The sequence below is a fragment of the Gossypium hirsutum genome, chromosome A04 (genome assembly GCF_007990345.1).
Source record: "Gossypium hirsutum isolate 1008001.06 chromosome A04, Gossypium_hirsutum_v2.1, whole genome shotgun sequence".
Taxonomy (NCBI): domain Eukaryota; kingdom Viridiplantae; phylum Streptophyta; class Magnoliopsida; order Malvales; family Malvaceae; genus Gossypium; species Gossypium hirsutum.
The window spans coordinates 80,762,207-80,786,974 of record NC_053427.1 but is presented as its reverse complement, the minus strand read 5'-3'; the positions used below and the strand labels follow the sequence as shown (position 1 = coordinate 80,786,974).

The window sequence follows — 24,768 nt, the reverse complement described above, 5'->3', positions numbered from 1 at the left end:
GATCGATGGCCAACCCCTCCTCCATACTAATTATTTCTTCAACGTGTATTATTTGAAATAAAACTATGACAAAACAAATCGGAATTCATGTGCTATCATAACGAAAACCATCAACCCTTTGAGGCAAACAAACGAAATTACAACTACCGGACCAATTAATGAACCCTAATTCTCCTTTTTTTTTAAGTTTTTCGGTTAAATTGCACCGTCAATTATCTAAGGGAAAATTTAGACAAAGTTTTCATCTTATTAACATCATGTGGAAGTCTATTTGAATGATTCTTGTGACTAAGTGGATTCCCTTTTTATGTGTTTTTCTTTCGACTTTCATATGGTATTGATGTGATATATTCTATTCAATATTTAATGGTAGTTGACCGTCATGAATGAAATTAAATTATTTTTAAAGTTCTAACTTATAAGAGTAACAAATTTGAAAATGAAATACTACCAAAATATTATGAATAATTATCACATTTTAAGTTCTCCTATTTAACGAAAATTAAGTTTAGTTCGATTAAATATGAGTATAGTTGTCAATGTAAGAAAATACGGGTTCAAGTATGTTGAAATATATTATTCTTCTATTTATAGATTGAAGAAAGATTATGAATAATTCTAAACATCATGCCAAAAACAACAAATTAATCAAAACTTTATTTAAAATAATTATATAAAATTTATCATATTTTCTCTTTAAAAAGTTTCACTTGTGATTTATATTCTTCTAAATAATTTCACTATACATTCAGTTTGCTCGGTTAGAAGTTAAAATTTTAATTATTATCGCCAAATAAGCCTTGGTTGTTAATCTATATGATTTAATATGCACATGGGACTGCCCACCAAGTGTACTAAAAATTGTTTACAAAATATCAATACCCCATTAATAAATTGAATTTTAATTTCAAGTAAAACTAAAATTAATATATTATTTGTTGATTGAGTATTAAATTAGTTAGTATTAGTATTATTGTAAATGCAAGATGATATAAGTTTGAGTATACTAGAATATATTTTTATCCAATTTAAAAGTTGAAGTGAAAATATGAATAATTTAAACATTGTATAAAAAATATATAAATTGGTAGAATACATAATTCAAAAAGAATTACTATTTAATTATTACTCTGTTTTACAAGTTTTTTAAAAAAAATACAAAAACTACTAATGGATTAATAGTTAACTTTTTTTTTTTGTTATCTTATCTCAATTATTCACTTAATAACAATACAATAATTAATATTTTCTTAGTTAAAATTTTACTAAATAATTCATTTTTTTAAAAATTAACAATTTTTTTCAATTATAATTCTACAAAAGGTTGGTTTATCATTAAGGTTAAAAAATGCTTTTGAAAAGTTTGATAGTGTTTATCATTACTGTCAAAAAGTACTTTTAAGAAGATAAAATGTCCATTTTAAACATGATATTGTAAAGTAAAAAATTATGATATATAAAATATTTAAACTCAAATTCATTAGTATTGTGATAAATGATATATATATATTTAAATTATAATAAAAATAGTATTTGATAATGTAAAATATCTTTATTTTCATGTGTTATTATTATTTTGATATTGAAAAATATTCAACTTAAATTACAGTGCAAGTATAATAAAATAATTTGTGATAATACATTATTAATATTGTGATATATAACATATATAAATTTTAAATAATTTTAATAGTTAACATAAATGAAGAATAAATTTATAATTTGCCACCTAAATTAATTACACTACAACTTTTAGGTTTTGTCGTTTGGCTTGAAAAATTGAGTTAGATTTGAAAAATATAATTTTAGTTTATTTATGTAGTATTGAATCTGGAAGAAATTTTCTCAGTCTTGTGCATTTATTAATTAGTCATGTCATGTGTATATGGTACCACAAGTTATAGTTATGCGTATATCATGGTTTAGACCATTGAAAAATGGTGAAATGTTAAAAAGAAATTATGGGATCATAGATTAAAAAAATAAATCATTAATTCATTTAATAAATTAGATTATATAATTTAGGGAAAAAATTGAGGGATAAATTTTTTAAATATAATAAAAGTTTTAGATTCAACATCAATAAAATATTATGATACGTTAACAATTGACTTTATTACAGCTCAAATACAATATATTAAGAATGGTTATAAATATTTAATATAATAAGAAAACTAGCTTCAAATAGTTCAAAATAGCATAAATAAATCAAAAAAAAAACTCAAATGAAAATAAATCTCAAATAAAAATTGATAGATTAAGTGAATTGCGAAGTGTTTTTGATCAAATTACGATTCATTCCCCTTAATGTTCTCACATTAAAAATATTTCCCACATTTGTTTCTTAAGTTTCTTGCTTTAGGAGTTTACTTTTGATGACAATTCCCTCTTTCTTTCATAATAATTTATTATTTAAAAAGCCACGTGTTTCTAATTAAATTTTCATATGTTATTTTTATGTCAATAAAATATAGTGATGGCATGTTGTTGTTACTTTCCGCTTTTCTTTTAATCATTGGTGCTAAAAGTTTAGGGTTAGATTCGATTGACATCGATGTTATTGTCAGTATAAAAAGATATGGGTTTGAGTATATTGAAGTACAATATTCTCTTATTTAAAGGTTAGAGAAGGGTTATGAGTAGTTTTTGGTATTGCATAAAAAAGAATAGATATGATAAGAAGTAATAACTTACAATGACATTAACATTAAAAAAAATTAAATTATCAAATAAGATCATATATAACAAAATTCTTTTAAAATTACATAATTGTTTAGGTTTAACTTAATTCGAAATATGAATATTAAATTTTACTTAATTTTATTATATTTGTAAATAACTAATATGCACCCGTTTAGATTTATTTAATCATTTTTATTTTTTAAAAAATATATTATCTTTATTTGAGATTTAGCAAGTATATATAGTTATACATCCTACTATTATTATATATTCTTCTTTCATTAAATTTCTAAATATAAACAATTTACACTATTTTTAAATATTTACATTATAGTATAATATATAAATAAACTACACCCAACGTTACTAAATTATTAGTAAGTTTATATCTTGGTTACTCAACTTCAAAAAGTTACAAAAATGGTCACTTAACTATTCGAAAGGTTTCATTTCAGTCATCTAGTTGATAAAATAGTTACTGTATGACATTTTCTATTCGCACCCCTTACACCAATAGAAAGTTCTTCTTCCCCTTTTCTTTTAGAGATCTTTTTTTTTTCATAAAACAACTTTGAACATCACGAATCTATTAACCAAAATCCAAACAACTTTCTTCTTTAACATTTAACACTAATCGTCAGATTAACTTGGATATGATGTATGTTTTTCTACTCGTCAATGGGTACTAATCCACCGTATCAAGCATCGAATCACCACTTGGAGCTAGCTGGCTGGATTTTGAAATAAAAAACTAAATAGCTCGATGACTTAAATAAAAACTTGCGGATAGTTCAATAACTTAAATGAAAATTTTTGAATAGTTTAGTGACCTTGGGTGTAGTTTACCCATAATTATGATATAAATTAAATAATACATAAAAAGACAACATATTATGAACTTCAAAACATACCAATAAGTGTTGAGTGCAGTGGTATGACACATTGTACTCCCAATAAGAAAATAAAGATTCGGACCTTGGAGATGACATTGTTGGGAGAGACAATCACAAACTCTAAACATAGACCATCAAACGGACATAGAGCCAAGTCCATTTTTAAATAGGCCTAATATCTTTTTTTCGAAATTATTTTTCAAACTTAATATTTTTATTCAGATCCTCCAAATATCGTGCAAACCTTCGAATTTAGACAGATAACTTAACCCTTAAACATGCCTAAGAGTAAAGGATGAAACAGTAAATTAAGATTTTCTTGGACCAAATTGAATTTTTATTCAAAAAAACAAATATCTTTTTAAAAAGAAACAACTTTAGAAAAAAATGATTAGTTTAATGAAAAGAAAAATAAATGTTGATGCATGGGCAAACGCTTCTCGTGACAATCCTTTTCTTTATTGGTACCAACTTTTAACCCACGTTCATAATACATACAAGGGTCAAACACGCATTTAACTAATGTGGACCAAATTGAAAAGACTCCAGAGTTGAAACTGTGGAGAATTCCTCTCAATTTAGTCATGATTTCTCATTAAAATTTTCCTTCACTCTTTTATTTATATAATAATAATAATTAAACACAAAGTGATCATGTTTACTTCCCCTAAAACGTTTCAATTTCTTAAGAAAGCAGAGGCACAACCAAACAAGATAAAAAGTGAAAAAAGCATTAATGTTGGACCAAAACTTTTGTTTGCCTTTCTCCCATGTTCCCCCAAGCTGTTCAGAAATGCTGATTTTCATTTTTTCTCTCTTTCATGAATGCTTTTATAGGCCGCCCAATTTGAATTCAAATATAAATTCTTTGGACAATTTTATATTTAGGTGATGTGGGATAAAACTCACTTCAATAGGTTGTTAATTGTTATCACCTTTAGTCGAACATAAATAAGTAAAAGTTTCATTTATTTAATAACTATTTTAAAAAAAAACTTGAATTTCATTAATATTTTTATTCATATTTAAATTATGTTTTAAAGTTTTTTATAGTTGTAATTTAAAATAGATAATATATTTTAATTATGTTGAATAATTTAAATAATGTTGCTTTAGATTATTCCTATAATACAACGTTTAATGAATTAAGAAAAAAGGGTTAAGGGTTTTTTCTAAAAAAAAATCAATCAAGTTTCTCCATTTAAAATGCATCTAATTAAGCATTTAAATGATAAAAAATATCAATTAAGCCCTTTTGCTAATAGTCTCTTGTATTGATTATTACTATGTTGATGTGGTTGTTAATGACTGTTGAGTAAGCTATCTAGAATGAAGCTAAACAAATTGGCATGGTCGTATGTTCAAATTTATTCTAGATTTGAATTCTTTTAATATTTTTATAATTTTTTTAATACTTTTCATTTTTTTTGTTAACGTGACACTACCATGTTAGTAACTGTTCATAATGTGGAATGCCACATCATCACCTTGACTGATTCAACGATTATTAACAATCATATTAGCACAGTAACGATCAGTGATGGAAACTGTCAGAGACTTAATCGATGCATTTTTAATGTCTAAGGGCTTAATTAGCTGTTTTTTCTTTTCTTTTCTTTTTCTTTTTTGCAAAGAGGCTTATTGATTTATTTGGAAAAGATCAAAAACTTCTTGGACCTTAAGCCAAAAATTAAATATGTAAAATTACGTAAATAAAAGCTAAAGTTTGAGCAAACTTTTAAACTAATAAAAAAACCCCTTAATTGATGATTCACTTCTATATTATCATTAGAATTATACTTTATATTATTAAAATTTGAGCATCATAAAAATATTTTATTAAGGCCAAAATTCTCTTTATATTATAACTCTTCCACATTTATTTAAATTATTCAAATTCGAGTTACACTGTTATCTCAATGATATAAAACTAAAACCAACCACTATAAAATAAATTTATCAACATTCAACATTTAGATATTTTTATTTAATTAGTAGCTAAAAAATTTTAAAATGTTCGAATTTTATTGCAGTGAACCCTCTTTATAATAGTCTTATTTTTATTCTTTATCATAGAGAGGTGCTTGCTATACAACTATAATAATATTTGAGATTTAGATTGTATTAAAATTTTTTAAAAATTTTCAAATTATATTATATTAATATTTGTTATGAATATCTTAACATGATCAAGATAAAGTTTTAATGTATTTTAAATTCTAATAGTTATTAGAATTAGATCTCTACTTCTTTTAACTTTTTGTGCCTATAAATAGAGACTTTGATGAAGTATTGTAATCACCTCTTTTAATCAATAAAGTACATTTTCTATTGCTTTCATATTTTCTTTGTTCTTTATTCTCTCTATCTCTCTTTATTTTATGACATGTTATCAGCACGATTATCTTTTTATCTTATAATACGGTCACTCCAAATCTGTTGCTCAAGTTGTTGCCGATTGCCTTCTAGAGCTATTGCAATTTCAATATTCTATTGAGGCCTGCGCACTATGGGGTAATCATATAGCCTTTAACCACTCAAATCTTCAAGTATATTTTACTATGATTTATTTATTATATCATGTTTATTATAATTAGAGACTAATAATGACAAATCTATGCATGTTTGCGATGGTGATTATGAAATAAAGAATCTATTGGGACATTTATAAGTTCGTCCTAGTAAATCTATTGCATTCCCCGAAGTGAATGCAAGCATGAAAGAAAATAAAAACCAATATTATTCCAATATTTGGTAGTACAGAATTAGTTGAAAGCTTTAGAAAAGCTAATTTATTAATATATTGTGATGGTTAATCCATTGGTTTTAAAAGATATTTATAATAGATCTTATATTGAGATTGTGAATGAGGAAAATATTATATTTCATATGAATCACCATTGCTATAAATATCTATTTTGAAAGGATGAAAAAGAGAGGATTGAATTATTAATTTATATTTATTTTATAATTGATCTTTGTGATATTCTTTTGTCATCATCCCCATTATTGGAATCAAAATATTTGACTATGAAATATCTATTTATGAGCAAATAAAATACGATAATTCTATCTAAAGCTCGTTAAGGTTGGATGCACCTGAAGTTGCAATTTTTTTTTTAGATATTTGAAGATTTTGGCATATTCCCTTAAAGCGAATATTGCATATAATTGTTTGGAAATTATATTTATTTTGTTGACTTAGTGACATTACAATATTCACATTGATTTAGACATTTACAGTAGTAAATGTCACAAAAGCACTTATATGTGGATACAAAGTAAAAGAAATGATAATAAAATTATTAATTCGTTACAATTTAGTACAATTGAAACACATGTTAAAGTAAACCAGAAGTTTACTGATACAAATGCATTTACTACTTAGCGTGACCAGTTAGACCATCTTAGATCATATATGATGTGAAAATTAATTAAGAATTCATATGGACATTCATTAAAGAACTAGAAGATTCTTTAATTTAAAAGAATCCTCATATGTTGCTTGTTCTCAATGAAAATTGATTATTAGAAACTCACTAGCTAGAGTTGAGATTTAGTGTCTTGCATTTCTGAAATAAATATGGGCTCATTCATCCACCATGTGGATGGTTTTGATATTATATGATTTTGGTAGATGCATTTACAAAATAATCACATATGTGTTATCAATTTGCAACCTGTCGTTTGCAAGATTGCTTATTTAAATAATTAATTTCATATCAGTTTGTTAATACTAATGATTTTATATCTCAATCTTTTATTGGTTGAGTTTGAAAAAGTTTTGTAAAAGTTGCGCATAATGATTTAGAGAAATTATTGATTAAACACCTCTGATTAATGTCTAAATCATTACTTATGAGAATTAAACTTCTTATTTCAACATGAGATTATGTTGATTTACGTGTTGTATGCATTAAGCCAATAAGTTATAACTCCTTATTACAATTGGTTTTTGATCAAGAGCTAAATATTTCTCATCTTTGAATTTTTGTATGTGCGTATATATTTTAATTGCTCCATCACAACGCACAAAGATGAGTGGATCCTCAAAGAAAGTTGGGAATATATGTAACGCCTTGAATAATTTATTTCTAAGTCTGCAAATATCTAAGACAAATGTGTATCTGCTTTAATGGTTAAGTGTTCTGGGTGTGTGCATGAGGTTTGGGGTTCAAGTCTTACCTTTGCCAAATTTTGTTATTTTTTCTAATTCAAGCCTTACCCTTGTTGAGTGAGCTTATATTACTTGTATGTTAATCCATATCAAAATGAGCTTGTTGGTTCGAGTGGTAAGGAGTTAGTGTGTTAAAGGTTTTGTGTTTGAGTCTCTGTGTGAATGTAGCTAATATTTTTTTTTTACTTCGGTGGTGGTTAGAAGTTCAGTGGTAGTGGGATTTTGAGTTAGTGGGTCGTTATGGATGTAGATGTAGTGGGATTTGGGTAAAGTTTATTTTCCCAAAAATCTCTCCTTTCTTGAAAAAAAAATGATGTTTCATTTTCTTCCTCCTCTGTTATTTTCCCTTTTTTCTTTTCAACAGAAGTTTTCTCATTTTTCTTCCTTGTTTTAACAAAAATTGTTCTTCCATATTGCGGTGTTTTGTATCATTGTGGTTATACGTTTGGTAAGTAAGGGTAGTATGTTTTGTCCGAGTAGGGAGTCTTTCTTTAATTTGTTTATAGTGGTGTTGAACTTTTCGTTGATGTTGAACACGTGTTTTGGCAACAACGAATTGCGAAGAACGGGGCTCTTCTCTTACGAAATTGTAGTTGAAATCGTTCGGAGTGTTGAGGTAAGTTATGAACGTTTGAATTGAACTATTGTCGATTTTGGTGGTTTCGATTTAATCATGAATTATGACTAATTTTGGAGTTTGGTTTGTCAATTTTAAGTTCGGTGATCTCGGGTGTGTGCTCGCATCAAAACCGAAAGAGGTATGCTCCCAAATCGCGAAAAATAACGTTTCAGCGAAAGCCAAAAATGCCTACTGTTGACGCTACACAGACGTGTGGCCGGCCGTATGAGTGGGCGTGTGTGAGACACATCCGTGTGTTTGACAAGGGCATGACCGTGCGCAAGACACAGCCATGTGACGATACATGGCCATATGGGCGTGTGGGTATTAGGCCAAGCCATGTGGGCCATACAGGCAAGGCCAATCCGGGCGTGTGGGCCTATAATTCTGAAATTTTCCCTAGGGTCGCACGGTTCGTTTTAATCGACTGTGGGCCTACGTAAGGTCAGTAAGGGCTAACCAAACCCTAGTTTATGTAATACGATATTCTGATAGTTTGCTCTGAGTAGGACACTGATATATATATATATATCTGATATCTGAATGCGAGCATGTCAAGCATGATATTTCTGTATCTGTATATTATTTCTGTATTTTGTATCTATATTTAGGGTGGGGTTTGTATATGTGGAGGAAGTGATCTGTGTGGTGACATTTTACCTATATTCTAGCAGCTTAACTGCATGTTATCTATAATGTGTCGCATCGACACTATATGGTGTGTAGGGATGGGTGGGTGTTTTTAACCCCACATGGTATGACGAGATGGTCGAAGATGGTATCTAAAGGTTGGGGGTAGGACTCACTGTTTCTGTTTTGTTTATCTACTAACTGTACCTATATTTGTATCTGTAAAGGACTTTAGTCTGAGTCTAAATCTGAATTTGATCATGTATGTGATATCTGTTTGTAATACATGTCTATTTCTGTTGGGTTACACACTGAGTTTTTGAAAACTCATGTTTGTTTATCTATATTCTGTTAAGGTAATCTACAGACTTAGGCAGATCGGTGTGACGGAGTCTCACGATAACCACAAGATCATAGACTGACCTTAACTATTGGTTTTAATAAAAATAAAGATTGTTTCTGGGAGTTTTATATTTAGTGGATTCTCCGAACTGTTGGTTTTTAGTGGACTCTTTGGACTGTTGGTTTTTAATTAGGTTTTGGATCATTTTTAATCTTTTATTGCGATGTCTAACTGAAATCTCGGTTTTACAAAAATAAGTATTTTTCTAAAAATATGAGTTGGATTTACAAAATATAACAATTTTAAGACTACCGCTGTAAATTATGATTTGGTAAGTAAATTAATTAAATAACGTTTTCAATAAAAGTTATAATAATGATAATAGGTTACAAAGCTTCAACGAATTTGCACTGTTTTTAAAACCCCTTTATTGTATTATCACCAGATTCGGCCATAATGTCTAGGTCAAGTTTGGGGTGTTACAATATATATTAATTACAAGTTTCTTTATATTATTGATGTTTTGAATGTATTCAAGATTCAATTATGACATGATTTGTGATTACAATTTTGATTCGATAATTTTTCCGACATTAGGGGGAGAGAAATAATAACTTGTAATGAGTTAGGGGAGAGTAATTTGAACCAGAAGTTCAATAATGATAACTCATTACAAGTTAACTATCAGATGTATTTACAAAATTAATGGGAATAACCAAGTTAATATTTTAATTTGAATCAAAAGTCTCAATAGGACAATCAGTTAGAATAAATAATAGACTGATTGGTTCTGAAGATGAAAATTCTTCTAAATGGTCATATAGTGGAGGTGGGTGCTCTAGAAGAGACTCAAGACATAACTAATAAGTAAAACTCTAGAAGAGATTTAGGTACCTGAAACTAAAAATTAAAATAGTGAAAATAAGATATCTCGATAAGTTATGTCAATTCAAGAAAATGTGGAATCGAATAATAAAAGTGGTCGACAATGATTTTGCATGCAATATTATTATTGAAATAATGAAATAAAATGAGGATCTTGAATAAATCTATTGAGAAATATAGATATGGAATAAATTAATCAAAATAGAAAGACGCAACTCAAGTGCAATTAAATTCGTGGAGTTTTTGGGCTAGTAGTCCAAATATCCAAAAGTATAAAGCCAATGAGGATGCAATTGAAGTAGTTTTGCAAAAGCGGAATAAAAATAAGAAGTATTTCACTAAGTCCTGCCATTAATTATGAAAAGATATAATATTCTTTTGTGGTGGATATAATAACCTTTAGATATATTATTAAATTGACAATTCATAAAAGATTTAACTTGCGTCTAATGGTTATTGTTACAACTTTTTATGAATCACTATATAGTAAAGTTTATATTAAAATCATTAAAGGATTTAGAACACAAAAAGCATATTGAAATTCTCGAGAAATTGTTCATTTATATGAATTGAAATAATTTGAACATAAGTGGTGTAGAAGCCCAAATTGCCCGGGCCCGATTACATCAAAACCCAACCAAACCTATAAACCCACTAAAACTCTTAACCCATGACCCATTTACATCTACCCAAACCCATTACAAAACCCAAATATTAAACCCAATTCAAAAGCCCATTAAGCCCCCCAAAAAAAAAACCTAACCCCCAAAAAAAAACCTAACCCCCCCCAAAAAAACCAAGAAACCCTAGCCACCTAGCCACTTTCCCACTTGCCCCATTTTTCCTCCCATTTTTGATATCCATTGTCTACCACCATCACCTACAAAATAGAAAAAGAAATAATAGAAAATCATGTAAAAGATGGCTATAAAAAGCCATTCAAAAATCATGTAAAGGGGGAGATTTTACAAAGATTGAAAAAGGAGACAAACACAAAAATCCCTTCAAATTTTGAACACAAAAGAAACATCAATAAAAAGTTTGCATTTTTTCTTTTTTTCCTCTTCTTTCGAATATTTTTTCTTTCTTTTTTTGTGTTGTTTTTCTTTCTTTCTTTATATATACATATATTGTTAAGAAAAAAAATTTTTACCTTTTTCGGCCATCGTGGGCGGTGGCCAGCGGTGGCCGGCGACGGGCGGCGGCCGACGATTGGCCGGTGACCGGCCCCCTTGGCCGGATTTCCTTTCCCCCTCCCTTCTCTCTTCTTTCTCCCTTCTTTTTTTTTTCTTTCTCTCTTCAAAATGATTTTTTTGTCAAAAATTGGCCTTAAAGTATGTAGCGCTTTGCGATTTAGTCCCTCTTGCTATGTTATGTTTTGAGGGGAGGATTAATTGTGTTTTTGGTCCCCCACAGTTTTATGCGCGTTCTAATAGGTCCTTTCTCCTTTATATTTTTTTAAAAAAATTAGCCCCAAAGTTTTGATTTTAATCCAATTTTGGTCCTTTTTCATTTATTTTTCATATTTACCTTGGATTTCATATTATTTTTCTATTTAATTCAGCTTTAAATATTAATCATGTTATATATGTAATATTGTTATCACTATTATTTTTATATATTGTTATTATTATATTATATTTAGCTATATATATATTCTTTATGTTTCGTTTCTTACTATTATATGCATATATATCTATTATTATATTTATTATTAATATTGTTAGCATTAGTACTTTTACTTAATGTGTATATAGATATACATGTACATATTAATAGTTTTTTTTTATCATATGTGTATATTGTATATATTATATTTATATTATGTATATATTTTTTATGTACGTTTCCTAATATTTTCTTTTATTGTAGATATTATTATTACATACTTTTATTATATGCCTATATATATGTATATTTTTTGTACATATTATTATTTTATATTATTATTACCAAATATATCATTTTTCCTATTTATTATTAGTACATGATTTGTTTTTGTTTTTATTTTTTGTAAATATCATTATTATTGTTTTCTCATGTTTTAATTAATTTCAAAAATAAGGCAATGTACCGATTTAATATTAAGCCATCGATTTCATCGCTATGTTTGGTGAAATTCGTCGGCTTGTGTTAAAAAACAGGACACCCTTTCTAAAAAATAATCGAAAACTAAAAATTCTCATTTTTCAATCGGATCAGATTAAATATTATATTGAACTCGTATTTTTGAAAATCAAGTCAACACATGTTTATGAGATACCAATTTTGGGCGTCGTGAGGGTGCTAATACCTTCCTCGTGCGTAACTGACTCCCGAACCCCAATTTTTCTCTGGACTTTCACGTAGACCTAAATTTGGCCTTCTTTTTGTTTTAAAATAATTAGGTGTCCGATCACACCTATAAAAAAGGATCGGTGGCGACTCCCTTTGTTAATAAAATCGAAAGTTGGTTTTCAAATGTTTAATAAATCGCCACAATTAGCGACCAAGCGAAACTAAAATTAATTTTTACGTCGCTACAAGTGGTAAATTTGACTTAGTGAATAGTAATTGAAGGAAGATTATAAAATTATCTAAAATACCTATTTGTGTTTTTATAAAAGAATCATGAGTAAAGTTTGTTATGATTATTGTTGAATCTCCTGAAGAGATCAAAATATATTTTCCCAAATTTCCCTCACTCATGACTTTTAAAAGAATAGCAATATAAATGCTTAGCAAATACATTCAAATAGTCATTTGAAAAACTAGTAGTCAAGATTGAATACGTAGAATATGAGAAAATATGTGACGCTTTCATGAAGAAGAGTAAATACATGTTGCACTCTTTTTCTCTTAATCGAGATTTTGTGCCATTGGATTTTCCTAGTAAGGCTTTTAATGAGGCAACATATTATGTGTATTATAGATTCTGTACTCTTTTTCCTTCATTAGGTTTTTATCCCACAAGGTTTTTCTTAATAAGGTTTTAATAAGGCACATTATTTTCCAATGGATATCTAAGGGGGAGTGTTATGAATATCTTAGTAAGTGGATGTCCCTCATGACCAAGATAAAGTTTTAATGTACTTTAAATCCTAATAGTTATTAGAATTAGATCTCTGCTTCTTTTATACTTCTTATGCTTATAAATAGAGACTCCGTTGAAGTATTGTAATCACCCCTTTTGATCAATAAAGTACCTTCTCTATTACTTTCATATTTTTTTGTTCTTTATTTTCTCCATCTCTCTTTATTTTTTAACAATATTAATAATATTAATTAGTGAGTTTAATTCATATTTTTAATAAAATTTACAAATGTAATTCATTTAATAAAATATGACTAATAGATTTTTTATATAAAATTTAATTATTTTATTGAAATAATATCTGAACTATTTTTTTTACTTAGGAATAGAAATATATATATTTTTTTATATTTTTCATGTCCATTTTATGATCTTGTTCAGGATTCATGACTGCCTCTCCCAACTATGTCTTCTCCAAGCTATTATGGAGGGTAAAAATAACACATTAAAAAAAATCAATTTTACAACAAATTTAGCTATTACAGATAGTGTTGATTGTATTATTTTGATTGAGATTTAATTACGGTTTGAATTTTTTTTTATTGTTGTAATTTAAAAATAGTTAATATGTTCAAATTATTTTTAATAATATTACTTTAAATTAATCACATGAAATAAAAATATAAGATTGAATGAACTAAAAAACACCTAAAAGCACATGCAAAATTGCAAATATTAACTTTAAATTATTAGGTTTGCTTTTCAGAAATAAAATAATAATAGCATAAGGGTTAGTTGTACTTAAAATTGATTTAGTAATCTTAACTTTATATAGCTAGTAACAATAAAATCTATTAAAAAAGAAAAATTGAAAGGGCACATCTATAATAATTAGCAACAAATTAGTTTAAAATTAGGCAAAGAGCGAATCCAAAAAGAAAGGTGAAGGAAGGAAGATAAGAAGAAACTAAAACGAAAAGAGCACCTGATTTAGGACCCCAGTTTGATGTAAGCTAGACCAGACCTCCTAAAATTGAATCGTCTTTATGGTGGGTTTACCCCACCACATATGCCAATAATATGATGTGCTTGTCATAATCTCCATGCCAATAATTATAAGCTGAACTGGCTCAACCTTAGTGAACCAAGGCAAAGCAGCCACAAGTTCCCCATGCCATGATCCTCCACCAAAATGGGTCTTTCAAACACCAGTTGGTTCGATCATGCATATATATACAATAATAACATGATAATATCTCCCACTCTTAGTTCAATTATAGGAGGAAGGGGAATGTCAATGTCTATTTCTAGATCCAAAACAAATTAATAAATAATGCAAATGGCGTGTCCTTTGTGTTGAGCTGATATCAAGCAATTACTTTGGATATAGGTGATAAATATGAATGGGAGAAACCTCACGTTTAATATCTACCAGTCGTTTTGCATATACGTTCAATTTTTAGAACTCTCCACAAATTTCTTCTTCGTTTTTTTATTTTTTTTTAAATGAAAATAATTTGGTAGCTAAATTAAGGTGGCTAGTCAGCCAGCAGGTGGCCGGCCGCCAGGAACCTTACGATTGAGATGAAAAGCGAGAGGAGTGTTGTATCTGTTCCCCTATTAATCATGAGTATGATTATTAGCCAAATGAAAACGATGGTGCGTTATAGCTTTAAATCACTTCCAACGATTTCATAGCTAGAAAGTCCATTTAAGGGACTAAAAAAATTTTAAAGATGATATTAAGCACTCAAAAATACGACTCATTTCATTTGATTCCCACTGCTTTTTCAATCTCAACAACAAAAAAAGACAAGGAAAAAAAAAGGAGTGATGTCATGCAAGGGCTAAAAAAATAAAGGTTTAATTATGCTCCTACTCCCTATACTCATTCCATATTTAAAGAGTATAAGGAGAAAAAGAAAGAAATGTTGATTTTGTCATCAAAATGAATAGGAGAGTAATTTGGTAAGGCAATGGAGAGTGGGGTATGGAAAGTTCCCCCCCCCCCAAATGATTTGCAAGTTGGGTGAATGTGATAGAGCATTATGATGCATAAAACTGAAACATCAATTGGGGGGGGGGTTTAAAACCAAAATCATATATGAATGAAAGAAGAATTAGAAGGGAATGCTTGTTTGATAAACATACGTTAACGTAGAGCAAGCTGAGCTATGTCCACCTAGCATTCCCTGACAAATTAATTCGTCCCCCCAAATATTTCATTATTAGTATTATTTGTTGGCAGAGATCATATGTACTTTTTTGTCCTTTTCCTCATATAACTGCAAGGCAAAATTAAAAAAGAAGACTTGAAGGAGAAAAAAGTCAAGATTCTCATTTGCCACACGAAAACTTTGCTGCTCTCAACACAACTGCAACGCAATCAAACAAACAAAAAAACCTTTTTTATTTTTTTTCAGAGTGGATTTTTAGGGCTGACGCGTAACAGGGTGTCTACTCTTTACTCTTAAGTTTAAAAAATTTATGTGAATAGTTATGCAGATGGTTATATTTAAAAAATTAATTTTTTTTAAAATTGAGAGTCAAATCTAATTTAAGAAAAAAAATGATTGAATTAAAAAAATATATAAATATTAAAGACTAAATTTGATATTATGCTGAAGAAATAAATAAATAAATAAAATATGAGTGGCCAAAGAAAGAAAATAGAGGAGAGAGGGAAACGGTTTTTCATTGCTTCACGAGAATTGAGGCTTTTGGATAGACACCTTTGCGGTGTATGTGTGTGTAACGTAAATTAATTTCTGGTTTATGTACTCATACAATTACAAACTCCCCTCCCCCTCTTGATGATATCGTGCCCCACCACCCTTGTTCTTGGCGCGTGGGTCTTCCCTTTTCTCACATTTTTTAATTTTAACTTCCAAGTGAAAACACGTGTCCTTAGCTCTTTCTTTTTTTTATTCTACAATATTTGACCAAAATTGCATGGATTTATCACTAAATATTGCTTTTAAAATAAAGATATTATATTATACATTAACCCAAATTTATGATTGCGCTAATTATCGCATTATTTTTTCAATGCAAAAAATTTTATTGAGTACATTGAAGAAAGATATTTTATGGAACTAAGAAGGAACATAAATGCTGGAGTGAAAATACAGAAAATGATTTGTAGATGAGATGCCAATTAGGTTGGAAAACTGGAGATGCTACTAATGAGACACGTGGGTTAATTTGGTTAAAAATAAATTAAGAGGGGGTGAAAAAAGACAATTGATTTTTGTGCTAAGCGTTTGCACTTGTCATACAATAAAAAAGGAGTTAAATGCGCACACACAAAAAAGAATGAAGCTTACATCACCAATTTACCATCCTCCACCTTTTCCCCTCGTATATAAATCCCCCCCCTCTCACCCCTTCTTTTCAACCCCTCATGAGCAAAAGCCTCTAAGCTAGAGAGTGTGTGTGAGAAAATAGCAGCTAGGGTTCCTCTCTCCCTCTCCAAAAACTAAACAACAAAACAAAAGAGAGATGGCAGTAATGGCGGATCACCATTCCCTGGCTGTTGTTTTTGGTATATTAGGTAATATACTACTAGGATGCTCACAAGCTAGCTTCCTTTTTTCTTTCTTCTTCTCTTTCATTTCATAACTCTTTGCATATTGGAGTGATGGTCATATAGAGACAGTTTCAGGGTTCTCTTGTGTTGCAAGTTATTTCAGTTTCATATTACACGCTAGGGTCTGGTTTAGGTTCTTCATTATTTTGGTTTGGTACATATATTAAACAAGTGTCTTTGTTAGAAGTGGCTCCAATTTTTATTACCTAATAGTACATTGATTAATGTTTGGTTATTTGTAGTTTTTCTGTTTAACAAAAAAGTAGAATAAATTATTTCGCTTTCAAAAATTTAGTGTTGTCACCTAAATTATATCGATCCACCTCCCCCAACCATACAGTGTATATCTATATGCATGAATGCTTCTTTACAAGATTATTAATTTTCTTTTAAAGTTGAACAGTGAATTAAAAAACTTTATAAATAACCAACGAAGTTGTTTTCAATTGATTGCAGGTAACATCATCTCAGTCCTCGTATTTCTGGCACCAGTGTAAGCAGCAATGGCTCTTAAATGACCGATATATATATCAAGGGTGACGAATAATAAAGTGAATAACCCTTTCTTATTAATATGAATAATAACTGCAGGCCAACATTCTGTCGGATTTACAAAAAGAAATCGACTGAGAGTTTCCAGTCACTGCCATACCAGGTTGCATTGTTCAGTTGCATGCTATGGCTGTATTACGCGTTGATTAAAAAGGGTGCTTTCCTTCTGATCACCATCAACTCTTTTGGATGTGTTGTTGAGACTATTTATATATCTATGTTCTGGGCTTATGCTTCAAAGAATAGCAGGGTGAGTACTTCTCTCTCTATATATATTAAATATTAAAAATAATTATTCACATGGTATTCACGTATGAAATTGGCAGATGTCGGCTATGAAACTTTTTATATCAATGAACCTGGGGCTCTTCTCTTTCATTCTCATCCTCACACACTTTCTGCTGAAAAGCTCGATTCGCATCCAAGTTCTTGGCTGGATTTGTGTTGCCATCTCTGTATCCGTCTTTGCAGCACCCTTAAACATTATGGTGAGTATCCCGTTTTCTAATTGCGGATTAATTAACTAGTTAAGTTTCTTTAATTTCTAATTATGTTCTCCATGCAGGCAAGAGTTGTACGAACAAAGAGCGTTGAGTTCATGCCTTTCACCTTATCATTTTTCCTCACATTGAGTGCAGTAATGTGGTTTGCTTATGGACTATTTATTAAGGACCTCTGTGTAGCTGTAAGTTCAATTTTGTGGGACACAATTTATTTACTTTTTCGTCCTTCACTTTCACTTGAAGCCACAAATAGATTGATTCTTTTTTGTTGTTGTTGTTTTTTGTGATTTGATTTGACAGCTCCCTAACGTACTAGGCTTCATCTTGGGGATGCTCCAGATGCTTCTCTACGCCATTTACAGACACAGTGAAAAGGTTAACATAGAAGAAAAGAAGCTACCAGCTGAACAAATGAAAAGCATCAATGTCGTCCTTACCACATTAGGTGCCTCTGAAGTTCACCCCGTAGTTTTGGATATTCACACTGATGATACAAAGGAAGAAGATAATAAAAACAACGAACCCACAGGGGAGCCTGATAAACAAACTGATGTGAAAATGGAAGACGCAAATGAAAGTCCAGTTTGAATGGACACACACACAAGAGTTCTATGATTTGTTGAGAAATTAAGATCCAGCTCTGATATGTCATGGATGCCTGGCCTGAAACCCCACCACCATACACCTCCTGAGCCTTTGTGCAAAGGAAGAAACTAGCCAGGACCTAGTAAAAGAACATGACTACATATATAATATATTATATATGAATAATATTGTATTTCAGTTTTTAACCATGTTGAATAATCATGTATGTCATTGATCCAGGACATGTAGTTTATTTATTTTGAAATACAACAATGACTCCTTTTCTCCAGTTTTTAGCTCATAAAAATTGACGTCCATATGTATAGCAAGCAAGCTAGGTATAGCTGTGTGGCTCCAATCACTAATTTATAACAAGACACAGCTGGATGCAATAAGGTATGTATACATATGGGGTTAGGAAGGGAGGAGGACGGACCCCATATATTGTTTAATTAAGAAACGTAAGATGGGGAAACATCTTTTTCTTTTTCCAGTTGGCTGGTTTGAAGAAATATGATTTTGTTGGCAGATTTTTGTGATGCTCCCCCTCTCTCTCTCCGTTACGTGTTCCAAACAGCATCTCCATATTAATAAATTCATGTATTTTTATTTTCCATTTCACATTTAACCAATCATACATATTTGTAATTTCGAAATCTTACAGCGTAATATTTTAATTTTTATCATAAACTAAATAAAGCATTAGTCAATATCATGTTGAACATTATTTCTAACTGCTCTAAACGCCTATTTATAAGACTTGGGCCTAGACATCTATGATGGATGTTGCTCATAGTTATGAGCATTTTTATCGCACCGTAATTGATTTTTTAGCTTCCTTTATTTATATTTTCTCTAATTTAGTTGTTTTAGCATTTTTTTTATTTAGTAATTGAAGTTGAATTGATGTTACTATTTAATTTTTTTTGTTAAAATAGATTATATGTATTTCTAAAATAAAATACTTACTCCTGTGGTTAGTATTACACGTATGGAAGGTCAATAAGCAAATAAAAAAGTAGACTCTGAACATATAAGGGTTTTTAGTTTGAATCTAGGGTTATAAGGTTTTTTTTTAGCTTTATTTAAGATAATTTGGGTGAAAATTGAAGTTTTACTTTTACTTTTACAGTTTTCATATAATTTTAAATTGATCATATGCGTACTTTTTTAATATTAAAAATGCCACATAATTCAATTTGACCACAGTCTTTTGATTGTCTTATCAATTGAATTTTAATTATTAAATCAAAAGAGTAAAAAAACTAAATCTCAAATACACAAACATTATAAGGACCGAGAGTATCATTTGTTTATTTATTTGGTAAATAAAGAGAAAACAAAAGGTAAACCACAACAACACCATCTTGCGCGTAGCTACTCCTTGCCAGTCATCATGAAAAATTTGGAGGCTCCACAAAAAAAGATGGTGACCCAATGAGCTAGTAACATGCGTGGCTTTGATTTCCCAACTCCATTTCTTCATATTGTTAATGTCTCTCGACATCTTATTGGAGTAGGTTGTTAGCTCCTCTTTCACTAGATGAACAACTATCCATTTCGATAATAACATTCCTTGTACGTAGCTTCCATGCGTATTGGACTTCTGTGCACCCTAAAGTTTAGTTTCAATAATTGAGAAAATATTAATATGATGACCCAAACCTGCCAACCATGTACCATTATTATTAAAAAATATGAAACTGATAATTTGGTGCCAAGAGAGTGCCCACTCTCTGGCCACCAAAAATGTGTGAAGATAGTTTCGATATTTGAAGAGTTGGCAATTTATTGAATGACTTATATAGGCTATGATGAGTATCTGGATGATATCTAGCCCATTATGGAAGATCATATCACTTGGGGAATCATATATTAGAAATTGGATTGGATCGGATTACCCAAGTCAATCCTTTGGATCGTGGACATTGGATTGGATTGAAACTTTATCTATTGAGCTGCCAAGAGTCCATATTTACTTTAATTATTAGTATTATAATGTATCTAACTTATCTTATTGTTGTATTAGAAGGATTGAGATAGACCTCCATGTGTAAGCAAGTCTCGAAATAGTCTTTATATCGAGAGACTATTTCGAACTTGTATAGGTGAATGTATAAAGAGAAGTAAGCACCTAATATGTTTTTATGAGGAATATTATTGCATGAGTGTATTTTGATAGTAAAACCTTAGAGTTGTGGTTTTACTTGTTGAGCTCACAAGGGGTGAACTTAGTGGCACAAGTATTGAGTTTTCAAAGTATAAAGGTGAGAAAAATTGTCACGGGGTGTGATAGGTTAGGATCACTTGTTGTTATTATTGAAGAGAGTGGGTATTTCTCACTTAGCTAGACTTTGCAAACCTAAGGAAATTGAACAGAAAAAACAACATTCTTATGTTCTGTGTGTTTTCAGTTATTTATATTTGGTAGTGAAGCAATGCCCACTATCTTGTCACTCTTTCACTAGCGTGGCTTGTTTTTTAGCAATTGTGTAACAGCCCATTTTCATTGGTATCAGAAACAGTAGTTTCGGAACTACAATTCTGATGAGTGAGTTATATTTTTAATGTTTATTTAAAGTCTATGGAATTATATTAGGGTCGTATTAAAGTTTCATTAAGAAATTTTGAAGTTTAAATGGTTAATTAGGTAAAAAGGACAAATCATAGAAGTTGCAAAAGTGGGTTTCTATTAGTTAAAAGGGCTAAATGGATATGGAAAGGAAATCTAAGGAACTTAGATAGTAAGTATACCATGTTATAAGTTAGTGGATTTTTATGGATAGGTTTTAATGAAATTCTAATAGTTTTTAAAGGACAAATTAGTAATTATGAAAATAAATAACGTAAACTAATCAAATAAAACAAAAGTAGCCATCTTCAACCTTTATTTTTCTTGTTTTCAACCCAAAAACATAGCAAAGGAGGAGCTAGGTTCGGCCAAGGCTTATTACACATGCATGGTATGTAATTTTTGTCCCTTTTTTTATGTTTTTGAGCTCGTTTTAGCTTAGTCTACCTAACCTGGGGGTTAATTTGCAAAACTATTAAACATTGAGGGACTTTCCATGGTTGTTTTTGAATATGTTTTGAATTTATTTGATAGATTATTAATCTTGGTTGTTAAACAAACTTGTTTTGTTAAGTGATTTTTGATGAATTTTGAAATAGGGATTAAATTGTTGAAAGTGTAAATCCATTAGTTTTATTGTGATTTTTTTATAATTATGGATTGTTCCAAGTTCCTTTGTAGCATTGGTTAATATGGATTTAGGTTAAAATGATTAATTTTCAAGTTATGAGCTTAATGACTAAATTGTGATAAGTTAAAATATTAAGGGTAGTTTTATAATTTTACATAAATATGATTATTGATTGAATTGAATACTTGAAGTACTTAATTGAATAAAATTATTTATTTAGATTAATATAAACAACAACTGGATTTAAATTGAGGAAAGGCGAGAGCTTCGAATTAGTTTTCAACTTTACTTCTACGACTATAGCTATCGAGGTAAGTTCGTATAGATATTATTATTTATATTGTGTTAATTATAAACTGACTTGAAAATATATGTATATCGATGCTTTGAGTAATTGATGGATAACGAATCCCGTTTGAACCTTAAGAATTCTTAGGATATGAATGACATGTCATTAGGGATTTCATGTTTCGAGTGTTGGTCTTGAATGTCCTACCGATGGCTGAGGTCTTGCATTTGTTGTGGGTTCTTCACAGCTCGTGTGAGCAGCATCATGTAGCTAACATTCCGACCCACAGCTCGTGTGAGCAATATTGAAAAGGAAATGTTATGGTTATATGGAAAGGCACATTATGTGTGAGCATTCTCGAGTATCCAATGTGGTTCTAGATGGTTCAACGGGTAAGTAAAGGAAATGACATGGTATGTATACAATTGAAATGCTTCATGATCTTATGAAAAGGTTGATGAGTTAAATGATGTGTATATGAAATCTACTTATGATATGATTGAACTTACATGTATCGTGGACGAACTTACTAACTTGTGAGTTTGATTGTGCTTGTATAGGATTTTACTAAGATTATGGTCTTGGTAATGATATTTTGCTTATTCTATAATTATGCTAAAAAAATGGTAAGTCATGTTTGAGTTCATACGAGCTTACTAAGCACTAGTTGCTTACATAATTACTTTCTTTTGTTTCCTAAATTATCAGAAGCTCGTTCGATTGGAAGCTTGTCGGAGATCTATCACACTATCCAGCAACCAATTCGGTAATTTTTTAGTATTTTGGCCAAGGTTATAAATGACATGTATAGGACCTTTTTATAATGGTAGTTCTTAAATATGTAATGGTCAATTTGGTATGTGTTTGCTTTTGATGTTCATGTTTGGTTGATGGACTTTAATGACTTGACAAGTTAGGTTATTTTGGCCATTTTTAGTCACTTGTAATCTGTAACGCCCCAAATTTCTTATGTCTGCTTCTGTAAAATTTTGACACAAATGTGTATCTGCTTCAGTGGTTAAGTGTTTTGGGTGTGTGTGTGAGGTCCCAAGTTCAAGCAATTTTGTTTATTTTTGGAATTGAGCTCTACCTTTGTGCAGTGGGCTTATATTTATTTGTCTGTAATTTCATATTAGAATGGGCTTGCTGGTCTTGTGGTTGAGTGAGTGTCAAGGTGATGGAGGTTCAGTGTTCAAATCCCTACGCAAGTATGGATATTTATTTTTGCTCAGTTCTGCGCAAGTGTTTCAGTGCAGTTGGAATTCTGAGTAGTGGGATAGTGGGGAGTGATTTGAGGGATCTGTGAGTTAATCCTTGATTTATCTTTTTTTTATTCTTTTTCCAAAATTTTCCTCTCTCCTCCAAAATTCCCAAGAATCTGACGTGAACTCTTCTCTTCCTGTTCTCTACCGTCTCCACTCTCTCTTTCTTGTCACCGATTTTGTTTTCTTCTTTCTACATTCTATCAATTTTCCGTTCCTTGTTATTCCGGTGTTTTTGGTACGTTATCAGTAAGTATGGTAAGTGCGGTTCTTGCTTTGGTTAGTGAACCCTAGATTGATAGAGTTTGTTTTGTGTTTAGGAGAAGTTCAAGGGGCTGCAGGGTTCCAATCGGTACCTTAGTTTTTCGTAAGCATCGTTGTTCTTTCTAAGGTAAAGGTTTTTAGTAAATTAAAGGAGTGTCTTTTACGAGATAGTTCAGTTTAATATCATTTTAAGAGATTAATTCAGGATTTAATTGGTCAATTTTAGGTTCTAGTGATCTCGGAAGTGTTTTCACATCGAACCGATACAAGGTGTGTACCCAAAACACAAAAATCAAGGTTTTAGCAAAAGTCAAAAATGGCCACTGTCGACGCCACATGGGCGTGTGGCTGCCTGTGTGGTAGGCCGTGTGTGAGGACACAGCTGTGTGGTCGACGAAGGCATGGCCGTGCGTAGCACACGGCCGTATAGTGGCTCGAGTATGGTCGTGTAGACCACACAGGTCCAACCAAGTTGGGTGTGTGGCTCACACGGGCATGTGAATTTTGGGCCAGGCTGTGTGGGTCACACGGGCAAGGCCAATCTCGGCGTGTGGGCCCATTATAATGAAATTTTCTATTGGGTAGCATGGGTCATCCTAATCGACTACGGGTCTACCGTAGGGTTGGTAAAGGCTAACTAGACACTAAAACTATGTGATCTGTTAGACCGATACACTATTCTGAGTATGTCTGTGTTATGTATATATGTTATCTGTTTAAGTAAGCATGTTAAGTATGTTTTATCTGTTAATTCTGTATGTATGCTCTGTATTTGTTTCTGTTTTGGGGTGGGATCTGTTATGAGGAGGAAGCATTCTGATCGGCATTAAACAACTATATTCTAGCAGCTTGGCTGCATATTATATCTGATGTGTCTTAATGACACGACGTGGTGTGTAGGGCTGGGTGGGTATTTTTAACCCCACATGGTGTGATGGGATGGTCAGAGATGGTGTGTAAAGGATGAGGGTAGGATTTTTCATATCTGTATCTACATCTGCATCTGTATCTAATTCTGTTATTGTATCTGAAAAGGGACATGAGTCCGTATCTATATCTGTTTTTGAGTTTGTGTTTGGTGTTATATGCTTTCAAGCTTAATTCTATTGGGTTATACAGTAAGTTTACGTAAACTCACCTCTGTTTGTCTGTTCTATCAGCTAATCTACAGTCTTAGGCGGGTCGGTACGGCAGAGACTCAGCAGTGACCACTCTTTAGTAAAATTGTTTTGAACTTGTTGATTTTTGGTTTATTTATTATTTGGGGTTATTTCTTGAG

The 24,768-nt window shown here is 30.5% G+C and overlaps 1 protein-coding gene across 1 annotated transcript; it reads left to right on the top strand.

Annotated features, from left to right (window-relative positions):
- Positions 1–16,625: 16,625 nt before the first annotated feature.
- On the top strand, positions 16,626–18,760 carry LOC107898995 (bidirectional sugar transporter SWEET15). The gene is made up of 6 exons (XM_016824582.2): positions 16,626–16,795; positions 17,288–17,324; positions 17,423–17,633; positions 17,710–17,871; positions 17,949–18,068; positions 18,187–18,760. Exons 1-6 carry the CDS (start codon positions 16,744–16,746, stop codon positions 18,472–18,474), a joined length of 870 nt encoding a protein of 289 aa, XP_016680071.2. The 5' UTR covers positions 16,626–16,743; the 3' UTR covers positions 18,475–18,760.
- Positions 18,761–24,768: the final 6,008 nt, after the last annotated feature.